The sequence below is a fragment of the Brienomyrus brachyistius genome, chromosome 9, assembly GCF_023856365.1.
Source record: "Brienomyrus brachyistius isolate T26 chromosome 9, BBRACH_0.4, whole genome shotgun sequence".
Lineage (NCBI taxonomy): Eukaryota > Metazoa > Chordata > Actinopteri > Osteoglossiformes > Mormyridae > Brienomyrus > Brienomyrus brachyistius.
Genome location: NC_064541.1, coordinates 21,323,729 through 21,346,328, shown reverse-complemented (window position 1 = coordinate 21,346,328; position 22,600 = coordinate 21,323,729). Strand labels below are relative to the sequence as shown.

Below are 22,600 nucleotides of genomic sequence, written 5' to 3'. Positions count from 1 at the left end.
GTATTTCTCTGCTTGAGTGTTTTGCGGATGGTAGTTGGTATTTTACAGGACTCGTCTTCCCTGACAACTGTATCCTTATCAGTGATTTCTAAGAACAAGTTCAGGGGGTGTTTGTGGAGATCAGTTATTTACACTGTATAGAGGGTATACAACTCCAGGTTATTGTTGATATGTGAAAATGTGAGAGAGTATACCTATGTCTATTATCAAGCATAGAGGACAACGGTAGTGCTTAGTATTTCACAGATACTGTGAAATTGAATTTGATTACAAAAAACCTTCAAAGTCACTGTGGTATTGAATAGTGTTGCTAGAAGGATGTTCTAGGGCAGAAACATTATCTGCTCCCATTCAATGCTGTGTGCATTAACAGTCTACTACAATAGAATTTCTTTCATAATTTAATGGGAACAACTAACATGTAATAATACTAGCAATAAGAATAATAGCAAGAGATCAGCAATATTAATAACAAATAATATTGTTATTAGCTAGTATTATTATTGTTGTTGGTATTATTATTGTTATTATTCTGTTCATTGCCACCACTAATACATTCTATCCAGGGTGCACCCCAGCCTTGGGCCCTATGCTGTCTGGGATATACTCCAAGCCCCCTGGCGAGGACAAGGGTCTCGATGGATGATGGATCACAATTACTATAATATTATTTTTATATGATGATGATTATTATTATTGCGGATGTAATAATAGTAGTAAAATTTTGTCGTCGTTACATTCAGAAAACAGCAATTTATCGGATAAAATAACACGTTTTATTCGGTGTGATTTAATTGCGCACACTTTCAAGTCCATATTCTAGGTTTTCCTGTAGTGACCCGTGAGGTATATCGTCATCGCTGACTACCGCGCTACACTGTGTATTTGCGCACCTCGTTTCGAGGGGCAATATTTCGGCTCGCTGTTAAAGAGCGGATTGCTTGACGGTAGCCAGACACTAGAAGAAAGAATCTGGTTCAGAGCAGATCAGCAGTGGTGCTCATCATCTGCTGGCTCCAGCCAAAACGTGACTCAGAGCCTTTTATTTATTTTGTTACGTTTAAGTCCCTTTCCTGAACAAGATGTAAATTACAACTGCGTGCTGATAATATATATAACACTCAATCTTTTTCAATGGAGCCCGGAGAGTAAATTTCGAGTTTTTTGTGGTAATAATGGGGGGGGGGGGGGATCTTATACGTTATTATGAAAATGTTATGCCAGTTTGATATGATGTTTTAATTTTTTCCTTCTTCGTACCTGGATACTACACAATTACAGGCGAGATCGCTTGCAGGAATACAGAAGAGGGAATTAAAGCTCTTTTACTTCACTTGCTAGCTACGGGAGGTTTAAATATTCTGACGCCAATCCAGACAAGAGGAAAGAAAAATACAGCAAAAAATTCATGTGGCGATTCTCCTTTTAGCAAATACACGTTGGATTGCATAATGAGCAAAGAAAGACCGAAGAGGAATATTATTCAAAAGAAATACGTAAGTGGATATTTACAGTGTTGGTAAATTGACTTCAGTTGGCTGTCGTTTAACAAGTTCGCATGCCGGATTTTACTGGTTAATGTCAAAGCATTTAACTTTCATGCCGGCCGCTCGTATATCACTTATTCTGCAGATTTGATTTCCACAATTGGTCAATCGATAATCGTTGTCATAGTGTAGTATATAAATGTGTAACCAGGGAGCATGCTATTGTTACCTATTGTATTGCTACTCGTATTTAAATGAACACTGATTTTTGGTGGCTCGTTTTAGTCTTGCACATAATTTGCAGTCAGCCCTTTACTTTATTTGATAACCGATCGTGGGTCACTGCAAACGGCTCAACTCATTTTACGAGGACATTACAAAATAGCAGCGAGTTTGGTTAAACGCCGAGTTTATAAAAAATGAGACTGATTCCCAAAATATATTTTACAAAAAAGGCTTTGTTTGCTTTTCGTGCTCCTCTTATAGTCCTACAGACAGCCATGTATCGCCTCTGGCTTTTTCCGGGTTCCGTCCCTAGATAACATTATTTCATTAATACACCACGGCTAACATTGTTATCAGTGTGCAAACAGGAGTTGTAGATCGCGTGAACATTGCAGATGGAGAGTTTCCATATTTTTTGGTTGAAAGAGTTTGAACGTTTTCATGAATCTGCCCCGTAAATGGGGCGCACGGGATATTTGATCTTTCCGCGAATGGAGAAAATGGGCACTGGATTTTATATTTAGATTTTTTTTTACCATTCCCTCACATGCATTACAGTATTAAGTTTGGATAAATGGATGAAGCGACTTATGTGCTGTAGTGTGCGGGTGCATGATTGCGTTTTTCTGTTTGTTTTGAAAGTCTCCTTGTGACCTCCTACGGTATTGCGGTGCCAGGGGGGCTGCTTTGCACGGCTTTGGATATCCCCCAGCTCACGGTCATTTTCAAATGCTGATGCATCTGCTTTTCTAAGGGACTCGTCGCTGTAGTACGCATGGCCCATAATCGTTTAATAATGCATCTGACCGAACACAAATGTAATAAATGTTTTAGGGTAGGCACCTATATTTGCAGTCGCATTGCAGAGGTCCGTGTTGTTGGGAGCGATCACCATCCATTTTTCAAGATAAAAATGGAGAAATTAAGGAGCTGCTATACTAAACCCACAAGTACTTGAAGCCAAATCGGCAGATTCGCCCTTTTTGGGAGGAGGGGGGCAGTTAAACGTAAGGGGATTTAAAGAATGTGGAAGCTAAACAAAGAGTCCCTCCGCACATTTCTTTATAACCTTATTTAGCGTTTAACCCTTAGTCATCATGTCCCCAGTTTGTGTTTTAATGGCTTCTTTGTATTTACTTAAGGGGAGCCAGATGCTTAGTTTACGAGGAACATAGGCTTCTTGTTATGAACCCATGATCGAGGGCGCTTTTTTAATTAAAAAAGTGGTTTCATTTCACACGTATAATCACTGTATAAGTTTGCATTAACTAGAACACGGTGCCCAAAGCTGTACCCCGAATAGCTGTAACGGTGCTGGGATAGTGAAAGAACCCATTGCTCAGTATTCAGTTATCACCAAAAATAACGAGTTCATTATAAAAACTATAATCAATAACTGGATCATATTATAAATGATTGTATTCTTACAATCGCAATGACTTACATAGCAACAGGTTAAAGTGTAATAATTTAAGCTACAAAAAGTTTAAAGATACTATATAGTGGAAGTGAGAAATTCTGTAATATTGAAGTACGTTTCCACTTGTTTTTCTAGCTACTTTTCCCCGTCAAAGAACAGTACATGACATCAGGATATCATACATTGAAAAACTTTTTTTCTTCTATCAGAGTTATTGATTATGACATTGGTTAATGTAATAAATGTGAATGATTATATTAAATTTAACGTGACTCATTTGTTATATGTAAAAGAATAATGACTATTGTATTTTTCTATTCTTAGAAAATCAATTGTAATTATGTGTAATGTTTGATTCTCCATAACTGACACTTATCCCATGCAATTTTTTGTTTGTCAGAAATGCAGTACATACTGCCATCCATGTTGATGACGAATTATATAGAATTAGTATGGATACACAATTATGACTATTGCTATTCATCAGAAACCAGAACAAGATACTAAATTTGTACAAGTACAGAGATACAGCTCATATTAACATTTCCTTTTCAATGTCCCCAATAGTCACATTACGTTCCTTTTTGCAAAAACAAACAGTTGGTGTTGAGCAAAGCAGTACCATAGCCTTTATTTCAGCTGGTGTGCATGACCAATCCCTTTGCTCTACATCATTGGAGTCAGGCAACTCACAAAAGATTTTTGGCTAGCTTCACATAATCCATTGTTGTTGTGAATGATCAAATATCTACAAGGCGAAGTTGGTGTTGTAAGCTTCTGCAAGGCTGCTCATGATTGTATGGTCTTTGGCAAGCTGGTTTGTGTATTAATTTATCAGATACATAATGTGCTGCTCAAAATGTTTGGTTTTGCTTGCACTGAAGATCTTGGCTGAATCAAAGCGAAATCAAGCAGGCAAATAGGCAACCATTCACTTGTTAAGCAATGAAAATTTCATTAACTGCAAGCAGGGTGCGAATGTTTTCAGTTTCTCTAAATTCATGTTACAGTGTCTAATTTACTTATGGAGACTGCATGTAGAGATGTTATTTTAATTATGATAGTGTTTAAATAGCCTATTAAAGTCACATTCTTTAAAAATCAGTTCAGTGTTGTTTACAAGTGAAATTTGTAATTATTGAAATGCAAGAAACTAAAAAGTTATAATATAGGATTTACAATTAATGGGACATCTAGCTTGATAAATGTTGTTTTCCTGAAGATAGATTGTTAGATTTCTGAAATGTTGAACCAAATGCACAAAATTAGTTAAAGTAGTATCATGGGTTCCAGTACATGTTCATCCATGATTTAGCTATTCAAGGGAAATTTGAGAATTATTACACTTAAGCACAATTTCCATTCAGAACAGTATTAAGCCAGAAATCTAAAGATAAATAATTAGCGTGGCTGGATACTTTATGTGTGCAGGACGGAGATACAAATCACGTTCGGCAAAGAGGACTGTAAAGGGAAACCCTCTTTTTTTTGCAATTTCAAACAGCTCCGTTGTGTTGGCCAACAAATGCTCCTTCACTTATCACTCTGTTTCCTCAAAATGCTGTCAAGTAGAGCTGCAGTAATCAGTGCCCTTATTACCTTTGTTTGTTTATGTTTGTTCTATAACAATGTCATGACTATTGGCCCATTATGTAATTTGCCCTTTAGTTATCAGCTATTGCCATTGCCTAATCTCAAGAGGAATCCTAACACAGCGACGTGCCTAATGCCGTTACAATGCATACAGTAATATGATAATTAATAATGTGATTTTTTTTGTTGCTATGACAATGCAGATCTTTTTTTCCTTCTTTCTTTAGCATGTCTTGTTTCAACAGCTCCCTTGTTAGTTTGAGGAACAGATTACGTTTAAGGAAGGCTTCTGCTATAGAGCCTCTGGCTGTTATGGTCTGCTTATGGACAGGACTCCAAAGGGGAAGGGAGAGGCAGCGATACAGGATGGCAGTGGTACATCTGTCTAGGATCCCAAGGGAGCCAAATAAACACATTTCATTTGTCTCTTCTTGTAACGCCTTGAAGATCAAGGCCTTATAGTAAACGTTTTAGCCCTGCAGAGGATAAGGCCCCTCAGAAAGCTCCGCAGAATCCCCTGCAGAGGATAAGGCCCCTCAAAAAGCTCCGCAGAATCCCACTGAGTAGGTGAAAAGGTATTGGGCCTCAGTCCAGCCCTTGTGCAGTTAGCATCCCTCTGTTCTCACAAGACAGCTGCAAATAATTAATAACTTACGGCCATTCTGATGGACAACCTGCTTTCAGTACTAGGTATGTTATCTGTTATATCCATGAACGCATAAAAGTATTGGTGTGTTTTTATATTCTTTTTAGAACTGTAGATTGTGGTTTTCTTGATCATAGAATAGTGGGAACTCACCTGGGAATGCAATGCCCAGGTCCCCAACGGCTTCAAAAACACACCCTATGCTTGGAAAATTAAAGAGGACTTGTACTTCTTTAATGTAGTCTGTTTTTACTGTAATGTGCTTGTTATTTACTTCTTGGCTGGGCATTGTAAAAATTGTAAAATTACTGCATCTTCATACAAGCTGTATGATGGTTAAAATGGAAATTACCATGAGTAAAACCGGAAGGGAAGGGAGTGTCATTCTGTTCATACCATAAGAAGCAGGAAAAAATAATACTGTCGACAACAGACCAATGAACCCAAACTTATATGCTGCAAATCACCGATTTCCTCTACCAGCATGAAAGCTAGGATCTTGCAGGAAAAGCTTTCTGAAATGGATCACCATCTGTCTGGAGCTTTTTGTGGTGAAACTAGAGCAGCCTTGTCCATTGATATTGCTTCCTGTTACAATGGTATTTTAAGTAATCTCTAACTCATGAATAATTTTCACTTACACAGTTGTGCTAGTATCCCAGGCTAAGACATTTAATTTATGAGCCCTCCATTGATAGCAACGCACCAGTGGGTTTGGCTTTGCCACTAGTGCTTTCCATTGCAATAAATCAAGTCAGTCTGTCTTATTATTTACAGGTTAATGTTTTAGTTTTGGTATATTTTATTCATACATATATATGCATGATTAATTTTGATTTTAGTGTTTTACTGGAAATTCAGGTCATGTCGATAAATACTCGATTCCCATATCTTGTCTTGGAGACGGGGATTTGTATATTTTGATATTTAATAAAATTTTAATTTTAATTTATTTTTAATGTTAAATGTGTTATTCTCAGAAGTCTATATTTATACGGTGCTGATCTGACAGAGTTCTGTTTTAGAGCAAAATGCTTTTTAGCTCATGTTTAGACAAACTCAGATGACATTTTAAATATTGTGCTCTTCTCATTAATATGAGGTTCATAACCCATCTCTGGAAAATAAAAAAAATTATTATTATTATTATTGGGCATCGCAGTTTTGCTGATGCAGTAGCTGCCTGTGTTAGCGTGTGCAGGCAAGCACTTGGATTGGCACCTCCTTGGCAGAGGCGAACTCTTTCTTTTTGAGTAAAGACCAGGGCTGCTGCACAGTACAAGATCCGCTGCAAGAAAGTATCGATCCACTGCCTCATCTCTCAGCTTGTTTTTTTGTGCTAAAGGAGTTGAAGTACATTTTCATACATTATCAAGGAGGCATTATTCATCGTCCGACACGGCCAGCTCAGAGGGCTGCGAATCGTCCGTGGGCGATGCATATGAACATAGGAGCTGTACATCTTTTCACCAAGTGTCTCAGAGGGGCTTTAATTACAAATGGAGGACTGATTCAGCAGCCCCTCGCCGAAGTAGCTTCTGAATCATTCTTTACTCTTTGTCTTGTGTATAGTTATATATAAACGCTCTAATGACAGAAGTACAGCTTTTTTTCAGCATTACGGCTCAAAAATGAACTTCAGGAGTGATTTTGCTTTTTCAGCCATGGTTGTTTAAGGGTTTGTTTTCTTTGGCCCTGCCAAGGCAAACGCTGGACCCGTTCCAGTTATCTGCAAACTGTGAACTTTACAAGGTTGCTTGTCAAGTGCCACATTCCAGGGCTGCCTAGAGCTTCTACGTGAAGTCAGCTTAAGCTCTGGCTGCATTAGTTTGCTGCTTCTCTACTGTGAAATATTGTCATTGCTGTTTTTAACAGTGGCAGGAAGAAAAGGATGCCATCACTGACAGTGGCTGGAAATTCTTACAGTGGACACACCTGCTATCCCAAAACACCTCATTCATGTACCGTTGTCTTTAATCATATCAAACACCCTGCTGCCAATGGATGTGCACATAAAAGTTTCACATTCAGAAAGGAAGTTGGTGGAGTGTGAAACACGCATTGGATGCCAACATTTGTGAGGTTAAAATGGGAAGTAACCTATATTTTCTTTCAAGATTGCTTTCTGTAGAATGAGCTCAGACACATTTCTGTACAGCTCTTTTTTCACTCTTCAGAGTAGCAGCATGTTCACATTAATTAATACCTAATTTCTAAAGTATACCTGCAAATTAGAATTTAAAAGTAATTTAAAGGGAGTTGCCATAGTGAGTAAGAAGTACTTAAAAAGAGTACCTTGCATCCATTGGGGGCCTGGCTGCCCTGTTTCTATAGCAACTACCGTTGCATGAGAATGGAGTGTCTTTCAGCCTATTCAGAGGGGGCTTTTCAGTGTCCCAAAATAGTGGCATGCTGAAATGGTAATAATATGAGACTTGTTGTTAGGCTAGGGCAGGGGAGAAGTGCATGTGTGGGTGAGGGAGGCAGGGTTGGTAGGGCCTTTTGTGTGTCTGTGTGTGTGTGTGTGTGTGGGGGGGGGGGGGGGGGGGGGGGCTGGTGGTAATTGCTCACTTATTCAAGGTGCGTAAGTTGAAAGGCCTTGTGCAAATTGTGCAAAGATGCCAAGATACAAATGCAAGGGCACAGTCAAGAGTGCCATGTTTCAAAACGGGACATTCCTGCAGTCCAACGCACTTCTGCCACAGCCGTGCTGTAACTATAACATTAAAAACGTTTTTTGAAATGGCATACGCTTTAGGGACAGTTTTTTTATATAGTGCTCCAGGGGTGTTAATTACTGTTGCAGAATAAAGTTGTTAACTTTTACGATCCTTTACGGCCTTATGAACACGACTTTTCGAGTTTCTTAAAATGAGCATTTGTGTTTTTAAACGCGCTGATCCCGTCCATTTGACACGAAGTCCCTGAAGCATTACTCACACATACTGCAGCGCACGCTTATTTATGTTCGAGAATACCAAGAATACATTTTTACGATTACAATTAAAAGCTGGAATAACAAGACACACAAACCCTGCTTAAGATGAAATTCTGCATAATAAAGTGTTTCTGGCACGTAAGGTCACTACACAGGAATCCTTAGTTTCATTTTTAAAACCTTTATGTCTTGGTCACTGTTAAACGGTTAAGCAGCAAGGTCGCGTCTCGGCTCTTTTCAATGGCACTGTTCTGTTTTCATAATATATTAGGACACCGGTCTCTTGAGGGTACCGTTCACTTTTGAGTGCAGTGTATTCATTTTTGGACGATTGTTGTCCCCTCGCCTTTTTGCTTTAATTCAAGGTAGGCCGATGCAGTAGGGCTCCCTGAACTTAGGAGGGGTGGACTTGTTTTAGGTTTTATTGTTTCAGGAGATTAGCAAAGATAGGAATAAACATTGTCATATAAACAAAATCAGCCACTAAGGTGTTGAACGTGCATGCATTAAAACAGTGAGTCTGCGAAAAAAAAATAATACAATATCTGAAATTAATATTGAGAATGATCGTTTTAAAAAGACACTTGATTAGATGAGTTAAATTATGTAAAATCGATATATAATTACCTTTATTATTCGCATGTTTTGTTATGACGTTTCTTTTCGTTTGCTGAATGACTCAGCTCTTTCTTTTATACGGAGATGTGTTAATGTGACGCAGCGCGAAACGCAAACTCAGCACCGCTTTGGCGCAGACTAATGCACAATCATATCGTCAAATGCTGTACATATCTTAGGTTAAGACGTGGACGCCATAAATAGTGTCACAGAAATACACCCCTTGAAGCCAGCGGCCCCAGATCTTTCATTAAACGCTTTAAAAATATATCATTATAGGCATTATTTGTCCTACTGTGAAATATATTGCCATAGTACTTCCATAAACCGTCCATCCATCCATCTTCTGTAACCGCATAGGCAGAACAGACTGAAGGAAAAAATATTTCATTGCCGATTCGATCCAGTTCTTTTAACATGTTTTAAAATTTGGAGCGGAACCATTGTTGAACACTGAAGTTCTATCTGAAATATTTCCTACTCATCGTTGTTTTGCCGTAGCCCCTGTATATATTTTGAAAGATTTGTTGATCGGGAAAATTACTGTAACATTAATTTGAGATAAAAACCTGACAGTATTCTGTTTAATTTGAGGAACTTTCATAAGGTGTTATTTCAGTCATCACCGTAAGCGAATAAAGAAGATATCCTACTGAGTGTTATGGTCTTCTGGACATTTGGGCATGTTGTAGATGTGCTGAAGGACACTTTTCCTCAGCGCCTAAAATGGACTTTCGTTTTTAAATCTGGCAAAGTACTGACTAATAGCGGATTCATAACAGGCGCGGCCGTCGGGGCTTGTTATGTCACGAATGGGCTGCGCAGCCCTGCATCTCTGCTACCGTGTAGGGTGTCTCTGTCTCGGCAGTATAAATTATTCAACGCGGGAAATCACTGTGCTCCGCGCTGTCCGTCTGGCTAATAATGTAAATCCAGCTCGACGCGAAACATTTTACGAGGTTTCCTTCTGGTTCTGTGCAGAGCAGGAGAAAGGACTGGGCAATTAGCTCTTTTATTAGCTCCTTTTGTAGTGCCCCACGTGCTGGGCCGAAGCCTTTCCGTCAACCCGCATTATCTCCTATTTCACAATCGCTTTTCTTGTCCTAAAATGGGTCAGGCTTTTCACCATTACGTTTCCCAATCCAAACACACACAATCCCAATGTGACAGACAATGACAGCAGAGCCCAACCTATGAAAAGAGAATTGTATTATAATTGATTTCATTAAAGACTTTTCATTTAAGACAATGCACTACTTCCTTACTGTGCTGGCTAAAATAAAAGAACTTTAAATGTCAGACAAGTGGCGGCGCTGTAATTTTAGAAGATACACTTAGCTATCTTTGCTTACACCCAGAGCTCTTGAAATGTAGAAGTTTCCATGTTGTTCTGTTTAATTAATATGCAGTCGCTCGCTGCTTTGACTTCTAAGATGGTCTCCTAACAGCTTAAGGTTCTCTGTAGTAAAGCTGCTGGCATCTTTTCTGCATTATTGCATTTGTTTCCAGTCGAAGAATTAGCAAAAGGAGACCGTATTTTTGCTTTTGGCTGCAGACTCGTATAAGGCAAGCTATCTGGTTTAAAGCTGATGCTTACACAGGGCTGGGGATTAGGGGGATGGGCGTATTGTGTGTGAGAACTCCGCGGTCAGCCTCGCCCTTTAGCGTATCAGCTGTCAGCTTCCTGCTGCAATTTCATCTGTTGCCTCGAAGGTAACTTGTAATCTTATCTCCTAGCCTCTCCGGCTCGCACTCGACTACCCCCTCCCCGCATCACGTCAGTAACGGCAGGTAAATTTTACTGTATATCCACAATCAGCCCACGTGTGCGTAACATATGGCGCGGGGATTAACGTCACTCCGTAAATGCTCGACGTGCAAGACCCATCTCAGATCTGATGCAGGGTTGCCAGCTTTCGGCAGCTGGCAGGAATGAGATCTTTAATTCGAGACAAGTTTGCACACGCGTTTACATGTATAACAATTTTATTACCTTGTAAATAGTCTGTAGGGTTTGCGTACTACCCCAGCGCTTTTAATGTAGCTAATTTTAGGTGTATAATGGAATAATACAGATTTGTCGTAAGATTTCTTGCGTGAGCATTAGAATCTGAAAGCGAGTGTCACGTCAGGTGCATGAATTGGCAACCCCGCTGATCTGTTTTTGCTGTATTTTTCAAGCATGGTTGGCGGGATCAAATTGGACCGGAATGGCGAAGCGGTGTTTTCAGAATGGGTTTAAGAGCTGTGCTCGTTACGATTCCATAGCTTTGCCATATAAAATTTCCGGCGCATTGACTCCCGGCTCCAGTTTCTCACACCACGCAAACGGCCCACAGTGCATGCGACGCACCTCCCTCTAAAATCGCTGTCCTGCGCCAGTGCTCCCGTAGCGCACATCCATACTCAGCCGAAGGACTGCACGGTGTTGAGTCATAGAAACATAAAACCATCTTTGGGCCGGAGCTTTAAGCTGTGAACTGTGGGTTTTCTGCAGAATGCCCCCTGTGTTTGGCCTGGCGCTAAAGTAATAGCAGCCAGTCTGTCTTGAGCTGCAGCCAGACAGTAAATTGGGCCAAACTGACAATAATCCTGCCTCAGAGTTGAGCGGCAGATATGCCCCAGTTAGATAGCCGGTGTCTGCGTAATATCTGACGTGAATTCCAGTTGTAATGAAACTTCACCCCTTTGTTGCAGGATATGAAGCTTCGTGAAACCGCTCTCTGATATGCCCGTAATATTGCTTTGCCGTGTTTAGGGAGGAAAATTCTTTATTTTTATTTTTTTTGTTAACAGACTAATCGATTACAATTGCGGAGAGACGTTCTCTAAGTGAACCTGTTATTAATATTTCAAAGCTCTGTCATACAAAGATTGATTCTCAATGATGGCAGCATGTCTTTTCAAAGCCCGTGAAGATGAAATTTCTGAGTCCTGTCTTATTAATGGAGATGTGGAAGTAAGAAACTGTAACGTTTGTTGTGTTGTGCATGATACACTGTTTTCCCTATGTGATTTTTCTCTGTTAGATGACTAATTGAGATTTCATTAGCACCGCTAAAGAACTTCACCGTAGCCCTTAAACATTTTCTCTCACCGCCTGATTGTGCTCTCGCACTAGAATGCTCACAACCTGCCATTTGAAGAAGTCTGTTCCAGGGTCTGATTGGCCTGCCAGACCCCCCTATTCTCCTGCGGTGATTAAACCTTCTGCTGCTGAAGCAGTGTAGCTGCAGTTTCAGGCCGCTCATGCGTGCCCTAACAGTATAGTTGTCTTAAACCGCATACCAGCCCTCCCTCTTGGAATAGATCAGCATGATTTAACTTTTTTTTTCCATCCCCCATGAATCTCCTTTCAGTAGGCTTTGGCAACTTATCGCACGGTGGTCCCTGTTGGTGCGAGTCAGTCTAGCATTCCCCTTGCATGAATGTCAGTGCACAAATAAAACACGGAAACCGTGGCTCCGGTCCAGGCTCACACGCTTGGATCCGTGTCCTACTGTAAACTAAAAATGACTGTGTCACTGAGGTTTTCCTTTGTAAAGAGACATTGAGTGGGTTTGTGGGTGGGTGGCCGTCCTGGTGGGAGCCTTAGCTTTTCTCTCTTTTTGTTTTTATTTCTTATGAGCTAAGGTGGTGAAAAACGTGCACCGGACTTTATCCGACTCTTCTGAATAAGCTTGTAACTAACTCACAATGGCATTAAAATGTTTCCAGTCCGAGTCTTCATAGGCTTGCATGAATAGATTCTTGCATAAATTTTTCAGACACAGTGAGACTCTGGAATCATCTGCATTAGCCTCAAATGCTTCTGTCGTGGTCAATTCCATCACCGAATGAGAAGTTTATTGTCATATTCATGGTAAAACAGTTACACCATACAATGAAAATCTTACTCCACAAGTTTCAACTGGGCAAAGTTGACACAGATCAGACATAAGACATGATAACAAAAAACATGTATTGTAATGTAAACATATAAAGAAGGTACAGGAGACAAACATACATAAAATATATCAATATCATACAAATATGAAAAAATAAATTCCTCAGGTAGAGGTAGGTAAATTGTGAGAGCTTTGTAAAATCTCAGGCTAAAACAGGCTAATTTCTTTGGCTACATGAAATTTTGATTGGTTAAATTGTAATCATAAAGCTTTGGACTCTTCAAAGGAAATTAATGGATAATTACGCTGTCCAAAACGTTTGTTCTAATTCCTTGCCTTAGGCTCATCATGGGTCTGGATGTCAGAGTCTTTGATCTGTCGAGGTCTCTGCTTTTCTAATGTTCTTTCCGTGCCTCAGGTGTCAACTGGTGGGTTTGATTTGGTGCAGAACCTCACTGGATTTCAGGCACTTGCTCTTAAAATTTGACTTCTGACATCTCGAATCTGAGTGGCGTTTGTAATGAGAGATTCACACCTTGTATTGTTTACACCTTTCTGGTCCCATTCCTAATTCTGTGCTCCCAATTGAGTTCCCAATTGTCATCATTACAGGAGTGGGATCCGCCTGTTACGTGTGATGTTTTGTGTATTTTATTTTCTGGCTGTAATGGTTGGCACTGAAAAGAAAAATATTTAAATTATAGCAAATTGAGTAAAGGTTTGCTGGAAGGGTATTCCTTGGAAATGCCTGATGGAGAAAACAGGTCATTTGTGACCCCCTCTTTTACAGCTCTTCTGATGTAATTTTTCCATTAGATGTCAATAGTAATTACATGGAAATGACAATGTAAAGAACTGAGTTTGTAAATAAAGAGGACTTACACTTCGGACTGAACCCTTCAGTCAATGCTGGCTATTGAATATTGGGAGCCTTGGAATGATACACAGGCTTGTGATGGGAAATTCTCATGGCTGCTGTCTTGTGGCGCTGGCATTTTGATGACATTGAGACCATGCCGGATCATACCGAGAACCACTGTGGTTCTGTTTTCTGTGAGGTGACCACGAGGCTTCCTTTTCGGTTACCAAATGAACATACTAATTAATGTTGAGTTGTTGTTTCGGTTCGCTCCACAGATTATTTTAACATCTTTTGATGGCTTCTGTGGGTTTTATCCACAGCGATTCATTTCACTTTGGCACCATGCCCAAAGCTACATACTTAGCCCACCTTAGCTGGCCCAGATTTTATATAGCGATTTTTGAGTTATTGTTTTTTTAAATATGTTGGTATTTAATTAAAGTAAGAATTGCCAGTGTCACTAAATCATACATTAGTGTGACCAAAAATGAGAGAGCAATTTAATGTGTTTTTTTTTTTTTTTTTAGATGGACTTTTTTATTACGCCAGTCAAAGTGTCTAAAAGCTGTGGTACCCAGCTTTTCCTCATGCTGTTTAAAGCGTCGGAAACAAGAAGCCCCCAGTCTTCACCTTACATTTCCTCCGTGCCTCCTTCGGTTCTTTCTTAGTAGCGTGTCACTCGGTCACAGCTTTTAGAGCTAACTGTAAGGCTGCCTGCGACCTTTCAGTGTTTGTCTCTCCCCGAAGGGGTTCTCCTTGTTGCTATGCAGATCGACAGGAAGAAACGCTTGTAACTGTGAAAGAGAAAAGGGCTGGGCGGGGGGGGGGGGGGGGGGCAAAGCTCAATGACCTCTTTCCCCATCTTCACTCTCAGAAAGGTTTCAAAAAGTAGGTCAGAGCGAGGACCCCAGACCTGGAGGTACAGTGCTATGCTTTCCCTTCCGCATGTCAAATGCAAGCTATCACCTTCAGCCTCTGCCAGAAAGTAGGGGTGGTGCGAGTTAAATCGGGTTGGGGTGTATTCAGAGGATTGTTGAACTCTTGTTAGTTTGGGGGGGGGGACACAGGAAATTGCTTAGTTGTGGTCACGGACCATCTGACTGTAATGAAAAGCAAACGGCAGCGCGGAGAGGGCCCAGTCGGACAGAGTGCACCACTGGTGCAGGGGACCAGCTATGCCTGAAACCGAAGGACACTGAGAGGGGAGACTGAGCGATGAGCAGTTTATGAACAAGGAGGGAGAGAGAGAGAGAGAGAGAGGGAGAGAGGGAGAGAGAGAGGCATGCTGTTGTTAGGGAAAGGAGGAAAGGAGGTGGAGTTTCACTTCTCAGCCCAGTCCAGGAAAAGCTTGCCGTTGGTCCTGAGCAGCTGATTGGCTCATGCTACAAAGGGGGACAAAGTAGTTTTGATGAGTGAGTTGCTAGTCTCTTAGTATTGTAATGTTAACCCCCACCCCCCCGCTGGGAGTCCCTAGAGTATTGTCTTTTGTGCTTCCGTGTTTAATAACTGCGATACAAAACCTGACAAAAGAAAGGGAATTATGGCCATTATTTTGCCAAAGATGTATTAAATTTGGTTATTTTATTGTAAAACATTCTAATAAAGATTTGGAATTGTCATCCTCATCCCTGCACGCTCTGCACAGGAGGTCAGGATAGTGGTTCTCTGCCGGTGACAGAAACGGCGAGGAGGGCTGTCATGCACTGGCGGGCAGAGGGGATCCATTTGGGCCATGACACCAGTACTGCTCACTCGTCGGACAAAGGGGAGTCTGTGCAGAGGGATGAAAGCATGGGTCTTACTTGTAGGGTTTCCATCGCTCTCCATAGAGGCCTGGGTGTCGGGAGGGTGGAAGGTGACAAACGGACACTGCTGTGGATTCGCCGTCTGGCTCTAGGTCTTTGTCGGCAGCCCTGTGCCCTGTTTGGCCCTTTCTGCCCATACCAGTCTGTGTGGTGGTGGGTCGCAGCTCTGGTTCTCTTATTAGTCATGTGATATGTTTTCTTATTTTCTTTCAAGCTGGCATTCAGAAATGATCACACTTTTACTAGCCTCTGCAGCCGTAAACAGGGACCTGGGAGGAATCCCTGGTCATAAAACAAACGTTTCTCGTTAAAGCGAGATACAGGAAAAAAACACACACATATATGAACCATAGAACTGAAAGAGCGTTTTGAAATTTTCATGAACCTTCAGACACTACAAGTGTGTTTTGTGCTTAAATGCAATTATTTGCTTAGCTGACACGTCCATTTAAAGCAGCTTTGACCGTTTTATTGGTTGAATTTATGGGATATTTTCTGAATGTAGGTTTGCAGTTTTTCTCAAGGGCAAAGCAGATGTATATTCTCATATTTGTACCTGCAGCCTTCTAGTCAGAAGTCATGTGATATAACCACTTCAACACATGTCCTATATAATTTCAAATAGCTTTAAAAATCAATAGAAGCTGAACAGTTTGAATGCTCTTGTTTGAATGCTCTTGTAGGTTTCAAGCTTGCATAATACTTCTTGCTCAGAACTAGATTTTTATATTTAAAGAAATCTCTTTACAGCTGTTACTAGTATATTCAGGACTTGAATTCATTTTCCATTATGCTTATTTTGAGGGCTGTGGTGCATTCAGAGCACTTTATTTTGTATTCAAATTCTGCAGTGTCTGTATGGCCTCAGAGGCGTTGTTCTTATTTTGTACAGTCAAAAAAAGACTCTACAGTATGGTAAACGGTATAATTAACGGTGACATGCTTGACTTTAAATCTACTGGTAAACATTCTGTCTTGTCTGGAGCGTAAACTAATAATCCAAAGCCAAACACTGTATGGGAATGGAGCCAGACTCTTCGTCAGATTGTTCCTGTTACCAACACAACGGTGCCGTATTTAAAGTGCTGCATGTAAAGTTAAAACAGGCGAACAATCACAACTAGGCTTGGTGGAATTTAATATACATGTGTTATCACAAGCCAGCTTCAAGGAACGGCAGCGGAAGGCCGTGCTGGGCAAGTGTAAGGGAGCCTCAGGACGAGCTAAAATACTGAAAGGTTTTGACAAATGAGTCTGTTTAGGATGAACCTGTTTCTACTTCAGCTTTGGGGTCTCAGAGCATTTATAGCAAGAGATGCTGGAATCCGGTGGTTTGTAGAAGATACTTCCTTACACAGCGTGTAGTTGGAGTATGGAATAGTCTTCCTGCTAGTGTAGCGCACGCTAAAACCCTGGGTCCCTTTAAATCTGAGCTAGAGAAGATTTTAACAACTCTGAGCTATTAGTTAAGTTCTCCCCAAACGAGCTTGATGGGCGAATGGCCTCCTCTCGTTTGTAAATTTCTTATGTTCTTATTTTTATGTTTTTTGAAGCTTGTCAAGATAGGGGCATAATTCAGAAAGTAGTATTTCCATATCTCAGTTTAGTAATCTAGCAGCAAGCCTAAAGGTGTTTGACTTTATTAAATAGAACGGGAATGCTGTACTTAATATAGTGTTAGCTGCTTTTGGTTCATATTTTATCAATTGTAGGGTGATTAAATTGTTCTACTTCGTGGTGTTTTTAGTTTGAGAGATTACAACTGTCACGTTGCCATGGTCTGTTGTTTCGAAGATGAGAATCTTTTTTTTTTCCCCAAGTATGCTGCCTAAATTTGAAATGGCAAACTGTCATGCTGCTGGACCATAAGAGCTTGAGGAGATCCAGCACCCAGAATGGGCTCCTGATGTAAGGGGCCATGATTTTAGTGAACGGAGGCTATGACTGAATGCTCAGAAGACCTTGAGACATTTTACAAGTGTTTTGCCCTGTGAGGCGAAGGCCCAGTTTCTGTGAGGTCTGGTTCTGATTAAGACAGTATGGGAGAAATGTGGGAGGGACAGTCTGAAGGTTGAAAGAAAACCTCCAGCCACAACATATCCTCAGTTATGTTTCCAAGAAATGCTCATCACTGTTTCACGCCGTTCGATCGCGGTGGCTGAGATTTGTGTGTCGTCATCGCAACGTTATGAGCCGTTCCTCAGCAGTAGACCTCAGATCTTGAGGCTCCGGTGTTCTTTGTACATGTGGGTGTGTGTTTGTATGTGTGTTTTTGTAAGAGAGAGAGAGGACCTTTCCGAAGTTTGCAAGTAGAGCCACTCCACGGCTCCGTCAGGCCAAATGTGGACGTGTGAATCGGTCGCAAAAAAGCACAATGTCCTCACTCTCAAAATTTAATCTTGCACATTAGCTTGCATTGGAGAAACACCTCAATGTAGCAGTTGTATGTAGCACTTAGTACCTTTACATTTCCTTAAATAAATAATACATAAATGGAAACTTTCCTATGTAACCCCCCCCCCCCCCCCCCACGACATGTCTGTGGTCCCTATCTCTGCTGGCTGTCCAGCTCTCTTCAGTGTGCTGCCTCTTCTGGGGGTGGCTGCACATGCCAAAAGCTCCAGCAGCTGACTTCCTGTGTCACACATGGGTGCCCCCCCCAACCCCCTTCCCCGGTGAGGGGGTGTAAAGCCTTTTCCAGATGAGTTCATAAAAATGCTTTGAATCTCGAGGGAACTTTGTCAATTGAAAACCGTAGCTATTTCTGGCCCAAAGCCTGACTCTCATCCCTTCCACTTTCAGCTTGGCCTGCTGAGGGGAAGTGAACCGAAAAAAACCCCCCAAAAAATCTGTCACTGTACTGCCAGGCCAGGAGCTCGGCGTTGACCCGACACGCTTCAGTTTCCTGTGCAGCTAACGGCAGAGTGTGTGCTGGGCATTTCGGTCACAGAGGGAAGATCCATGGCGCCATGTGCTTCTGGGTGACCTATGGTGTCCTTAGAGGGTGCTCTGTCTCAGCATGCATGGGTGCTGCAATGGGGCACCCCCCCGATGGCAGGGATGCTGCAACCAGGTGGCAGCATAAGCAACCAGACATGATGTTTCCTAAGGTGGTAGTAGAGAAAGTCTCTACCTGGATGCTTTAGGCCCAGGCGTCTTCCAGCCCAATTAACCCTGCCCTCCAAGTCACAGTGGTCGTACTTGCCTCCATCTCTGAGCTGTCCCAAGGCTGCTGGGATTCACATATGCGCAGTCTATAGGCAATTTCACACCAAAGTTCCAGAACTTGGAACACTTCCGTGTGTCCCTGTTTTCGTGTTTCCGTCAGCTCAGTTTTCGATATGCTAATCTCTTTTTCTGCACTTCCGTGCCAGTACTTGTGGTCAACCAATCAGCAAGCTGTCACTGGAAGTGCATTCGCAGTAGTTCATGTTCGAACGAAAAGTACCTAGTCTGGAGTACAATCGGCACCAGTTTTTGCAGTGTGAATACCACACCAAGTTTTTCCTGCTTCCGGGAAGATGAAGTTCCGGGGTGTGAAAGGATCAAAAAGCTTGCCACTGGTCCCCCATGTTGCTCAGCCTCAAGTATCCTGTGTAGCATCACGCCTCATGTCACCATGGTGCCACGAATCCGGCACTGGCACAGGAACAACCAATGAGATTACACGGTCTTTGAGATACTCTTTGGGTAGGTCTTTCCGAACGGCTGCAGCCAGCTGTCGCTTCTGGGGGATGCTGGCATGAGTTTAGGGCCTTTAATGCAGACGTACCTAACTATACAACTTCCATCATCAACCACTTTATATATCTGTGGTACTTACGAGGACTAATTACACTAGCACTACAGAAAAGTCTGAATTATTTTATCATTGATAGTTATCTATTATATTTATCTCCCGGCAAGCTTTTCAGCGACTAAAACTTTTCAGAGCCTCCAGCTGAACTCTGAGAATGGCATTTGTATCCCAGTCAGCAGGTCGCTTAGCTCTGAGACGTAGCCAACAGGCTTGAGGGCGCCTTCTCAGTCCGACTCGGTCCTCAGCATCACCAGTCCACCCAGAGATACGGCCGTGTGAATCAGAGCTTAGTCCCAGGGAAAAATGCGTAGGCGTGTAAGTTGGTCGGTGGAAAGCAAGCTGAATATTTTTTTTCTGAAATTATTTCATTTGAGGATTATGATTTATTTTGACACAAAATTGTTGAATTATTTTTGTGATTATCAGGACAAAATACATGTAGGAAGTATTTAAATAAACCTTGCAAGCAAGTCAGCCTTTTAAACTGTATAGAATGTAATTATCCAATCACACTTCTAAAAACAATTTTTCTCCTGGGGTTGAATTTTTTTGAATGGTTGTTAGCTAGTTTGAGCTCATCCTTCCTCCTAATACAGGCTCCTTAAGAGTTGCCTGTCGGGCTTGGTATGAGTGTGACCTTTTTCCTGCTGTCAGCTTGGGGAGAGGGTTTATTTTAATAAGTTAATATGCTCACTGTCGCTCTTCGGGGAATGTGACATTCAGCACGTGCTTCACGTTGGCTCGGTTGTGGAGGACTTGGCTGCACTAAATAAATCCAAATAGGAAAAGGAGAAGGAACAAGCCATGTTTGGCGGATCAGAACTTTCGCAGCTTGCATAAATGAAAATATGCTGTTGTGTTAACTCGTTAATTTGTGCATTATCCATCATTCAGACAAGGATAGCTGACCAGATTTTTTTTTTGTGAAAGGAATAAAAACTAAAACATGTAAACAAATCCATTTCCTTTTAAATCCCTTATTTTGTAGTTTTGGTTTGCTGAAAATGGGATGTAGAATTTAAAAAATCCAAAATTATATATGAGAATTACAAAGAACATACCTGGGATGGGTGGGGGCCCTATCTAGGTTATTCCCAACCTTGTGCCTGTAGCTTCTGGGATGGGCTCTGGACCCCCATGACCCTGCATGTGACAAGCAGGTACAGAGGATGGATGGATGGATGGATGGATAAAGAAACCGCATTGACATGGGAATGGGGAGAGTGAAAGAATGGAGGCTGTGTTCAACTAAAACACGAGATAATTAAAAGTTGAAATAAATACTATTGCATTAGTTATTAGTCATTACAGAATGACTAAAATTTACAAAAATGAGACCTTACAAAATGACAGAATCAACATAATTAATACAATGGTAATAATGTTATCATAGAATTATACAATTGACTGAAATAAATACAATTAAAATGGCAACTGACAGCAGTGGCACTGATGGCTGAAAGAAGGTTATTGCAAATCTATTTAGAGAATGTTAGTCAAAGAACACTGACAGTCCACTGAAACAATGTTGTGTCAGTGATTTTAGAGACAGTAACTTTATATAGAGAAGAGGAAGGTCTCATTCCCTAGATGACACTTAACTGTGTCAAGTTTGACGGGGCATTTTGAGGAATAAGTACTTTAGAACTGACTGTTTGTCGGTTATATTTTTGGGGTCTATTTTATTCACAGACAAACCAGCACTGAGAAGAAACCAAGCAATATTTGCATCCATTGATATGGTTGTAAATATAAAGACTGAATATTTTGAGATGCCTTAATGGGCATGAAAATATTTCAGGCTTCAGATGGGGCTGCATAAAGAGTTTGAACGGTCTAACAGGTTTATGCCTCCTGTGGGAGTCAATTTGAGGGCTGGCTTGTGGTTTGAAGAAGGTTCCTGCCTCCATTTCCAGGTACTCTGTGTGTGTGTGTGGGTTTGTTTGTGTGTTTGTGTGGATTAGGTTTATATTACATTGTGAGGACCAAATGTCCCCCACAATGTAATAAAAACCTGTTATTTTGATGTTATGGGGACCATTTTTCAGGTCCCCACAAAGATCTGTGAATGCAAAAAAAACTAAAAATACCAAAAGTCTCATATTTTGCTTGGTTATATATGGCTAAGGTTAGGGCTGGGTGGGGGTTAAGGTCGCCATGTTGGGATTAGTGTTTTGCCCATGGAAATGAATGAGGAGTCCCCACAAAGATAAAATTACAAACCCGTGTGTGTCTCTGTGATAATGTGACAAACCTTTAACAAAAAACCATTCTATGACATGGAGAAAAAAGGCTCACGGAATCACTACGACAAAAAGTAAATAAATATATTGAAACCAAAGGACAATGCGGGTTTTGGGTTAAAAAGATTCAAATGATATGCCTGACTAGAAAGGAGAGGGAAATGAGCTTATGTGTGCCTGACTGTAGACAGGTTGCCTAGGGGAAGAGGCAACAACAGTTAGCGATGTGTCAGTTTTTTGCTGAAGCGTTATTAAAAGCTCATATGATAATGCAAAGTTGAGCTGGCCTTAGTTTAGGGCATAATCAGAAAACAGCATATTTTCATGCTAATGTGGCTGTAGCTTTTAGACAGAAATACTGGTGTAGAATAGGGCTATAAATATGTCAGTGATGCCAGATAGTTCTGTATTTTATATTTGTTGTACTCTTGCTGCTGTGTCCTTAAAACTCTTATGAAAAGATCTTATGAAAAGGTCTGGACAAAATAACAGAAAGACCTACCAGTATATGAATGTCAAGCATTTAAGCAGTAGGGCCACTTTCTGCTTTGGGAACGCTCTCATTTCTCCTTGGAATGCTGTGAAAGCATGTGAGCTGCGTGCAGCAGGTCCGTCTTTCAAGGAGAAAAGCCTCCAGCACTGTAAGGGATCTAAGAAATGGAAATCTTCTGCAGAACATTCTGTAATGATATCTAGATCTGTTGATTTGGGGGGTCTATGCAGGAAGGCATTTGTCTTCATTCTGGTGTTCATGTATGGAGGGTATTTTGTGACAATATTCAATAAATATATGTGTCGCGTTAATGATTATTTAATGTATTATTCAAACTGTCATTTAATTTAAATGACATAAATCATTTATTATTTAAATTAAATTAATTGATATTTGAATAAATTGTTATTCAAATGATTGTGAAAACGACAATTTAAATGATATCAGCAAGCATTTAAATTATCTGTCAAAGTTACCCATCAAACTCAGTGGACGGACTCTAAACAAAACACATCTGATTTCATTGCAAACTAAATCACAACATTCTCTGTTCCATCCTGGGGCTGTATACGTCCTAATTTTCC

At 40.9% G+C, this 22,600-nt stretch overlaps 1 protein-coding gene across 1 annotated transcript in view; it reads left to right on the top strand.

Moving 5' to 3' along the window:
- The first annotated feature begins 941 nt into the window (after nt 1-941).
- The window catches only part of LOC125748506 (protein Jumonji-like), a 96,624-nt gene continuing 74,965 nt past the window's right edge, over nt 942-22,600 (top strand). Inside the window, 1 exon segment of the mRNA XM_049024723.1 lies at nt 942-1,496. Coding sequence (XP_048880680.1) covers nt 1,452-1,496 — 45 coding nt within the window. The 5' untranslated portion in view covers nt 942-1,451.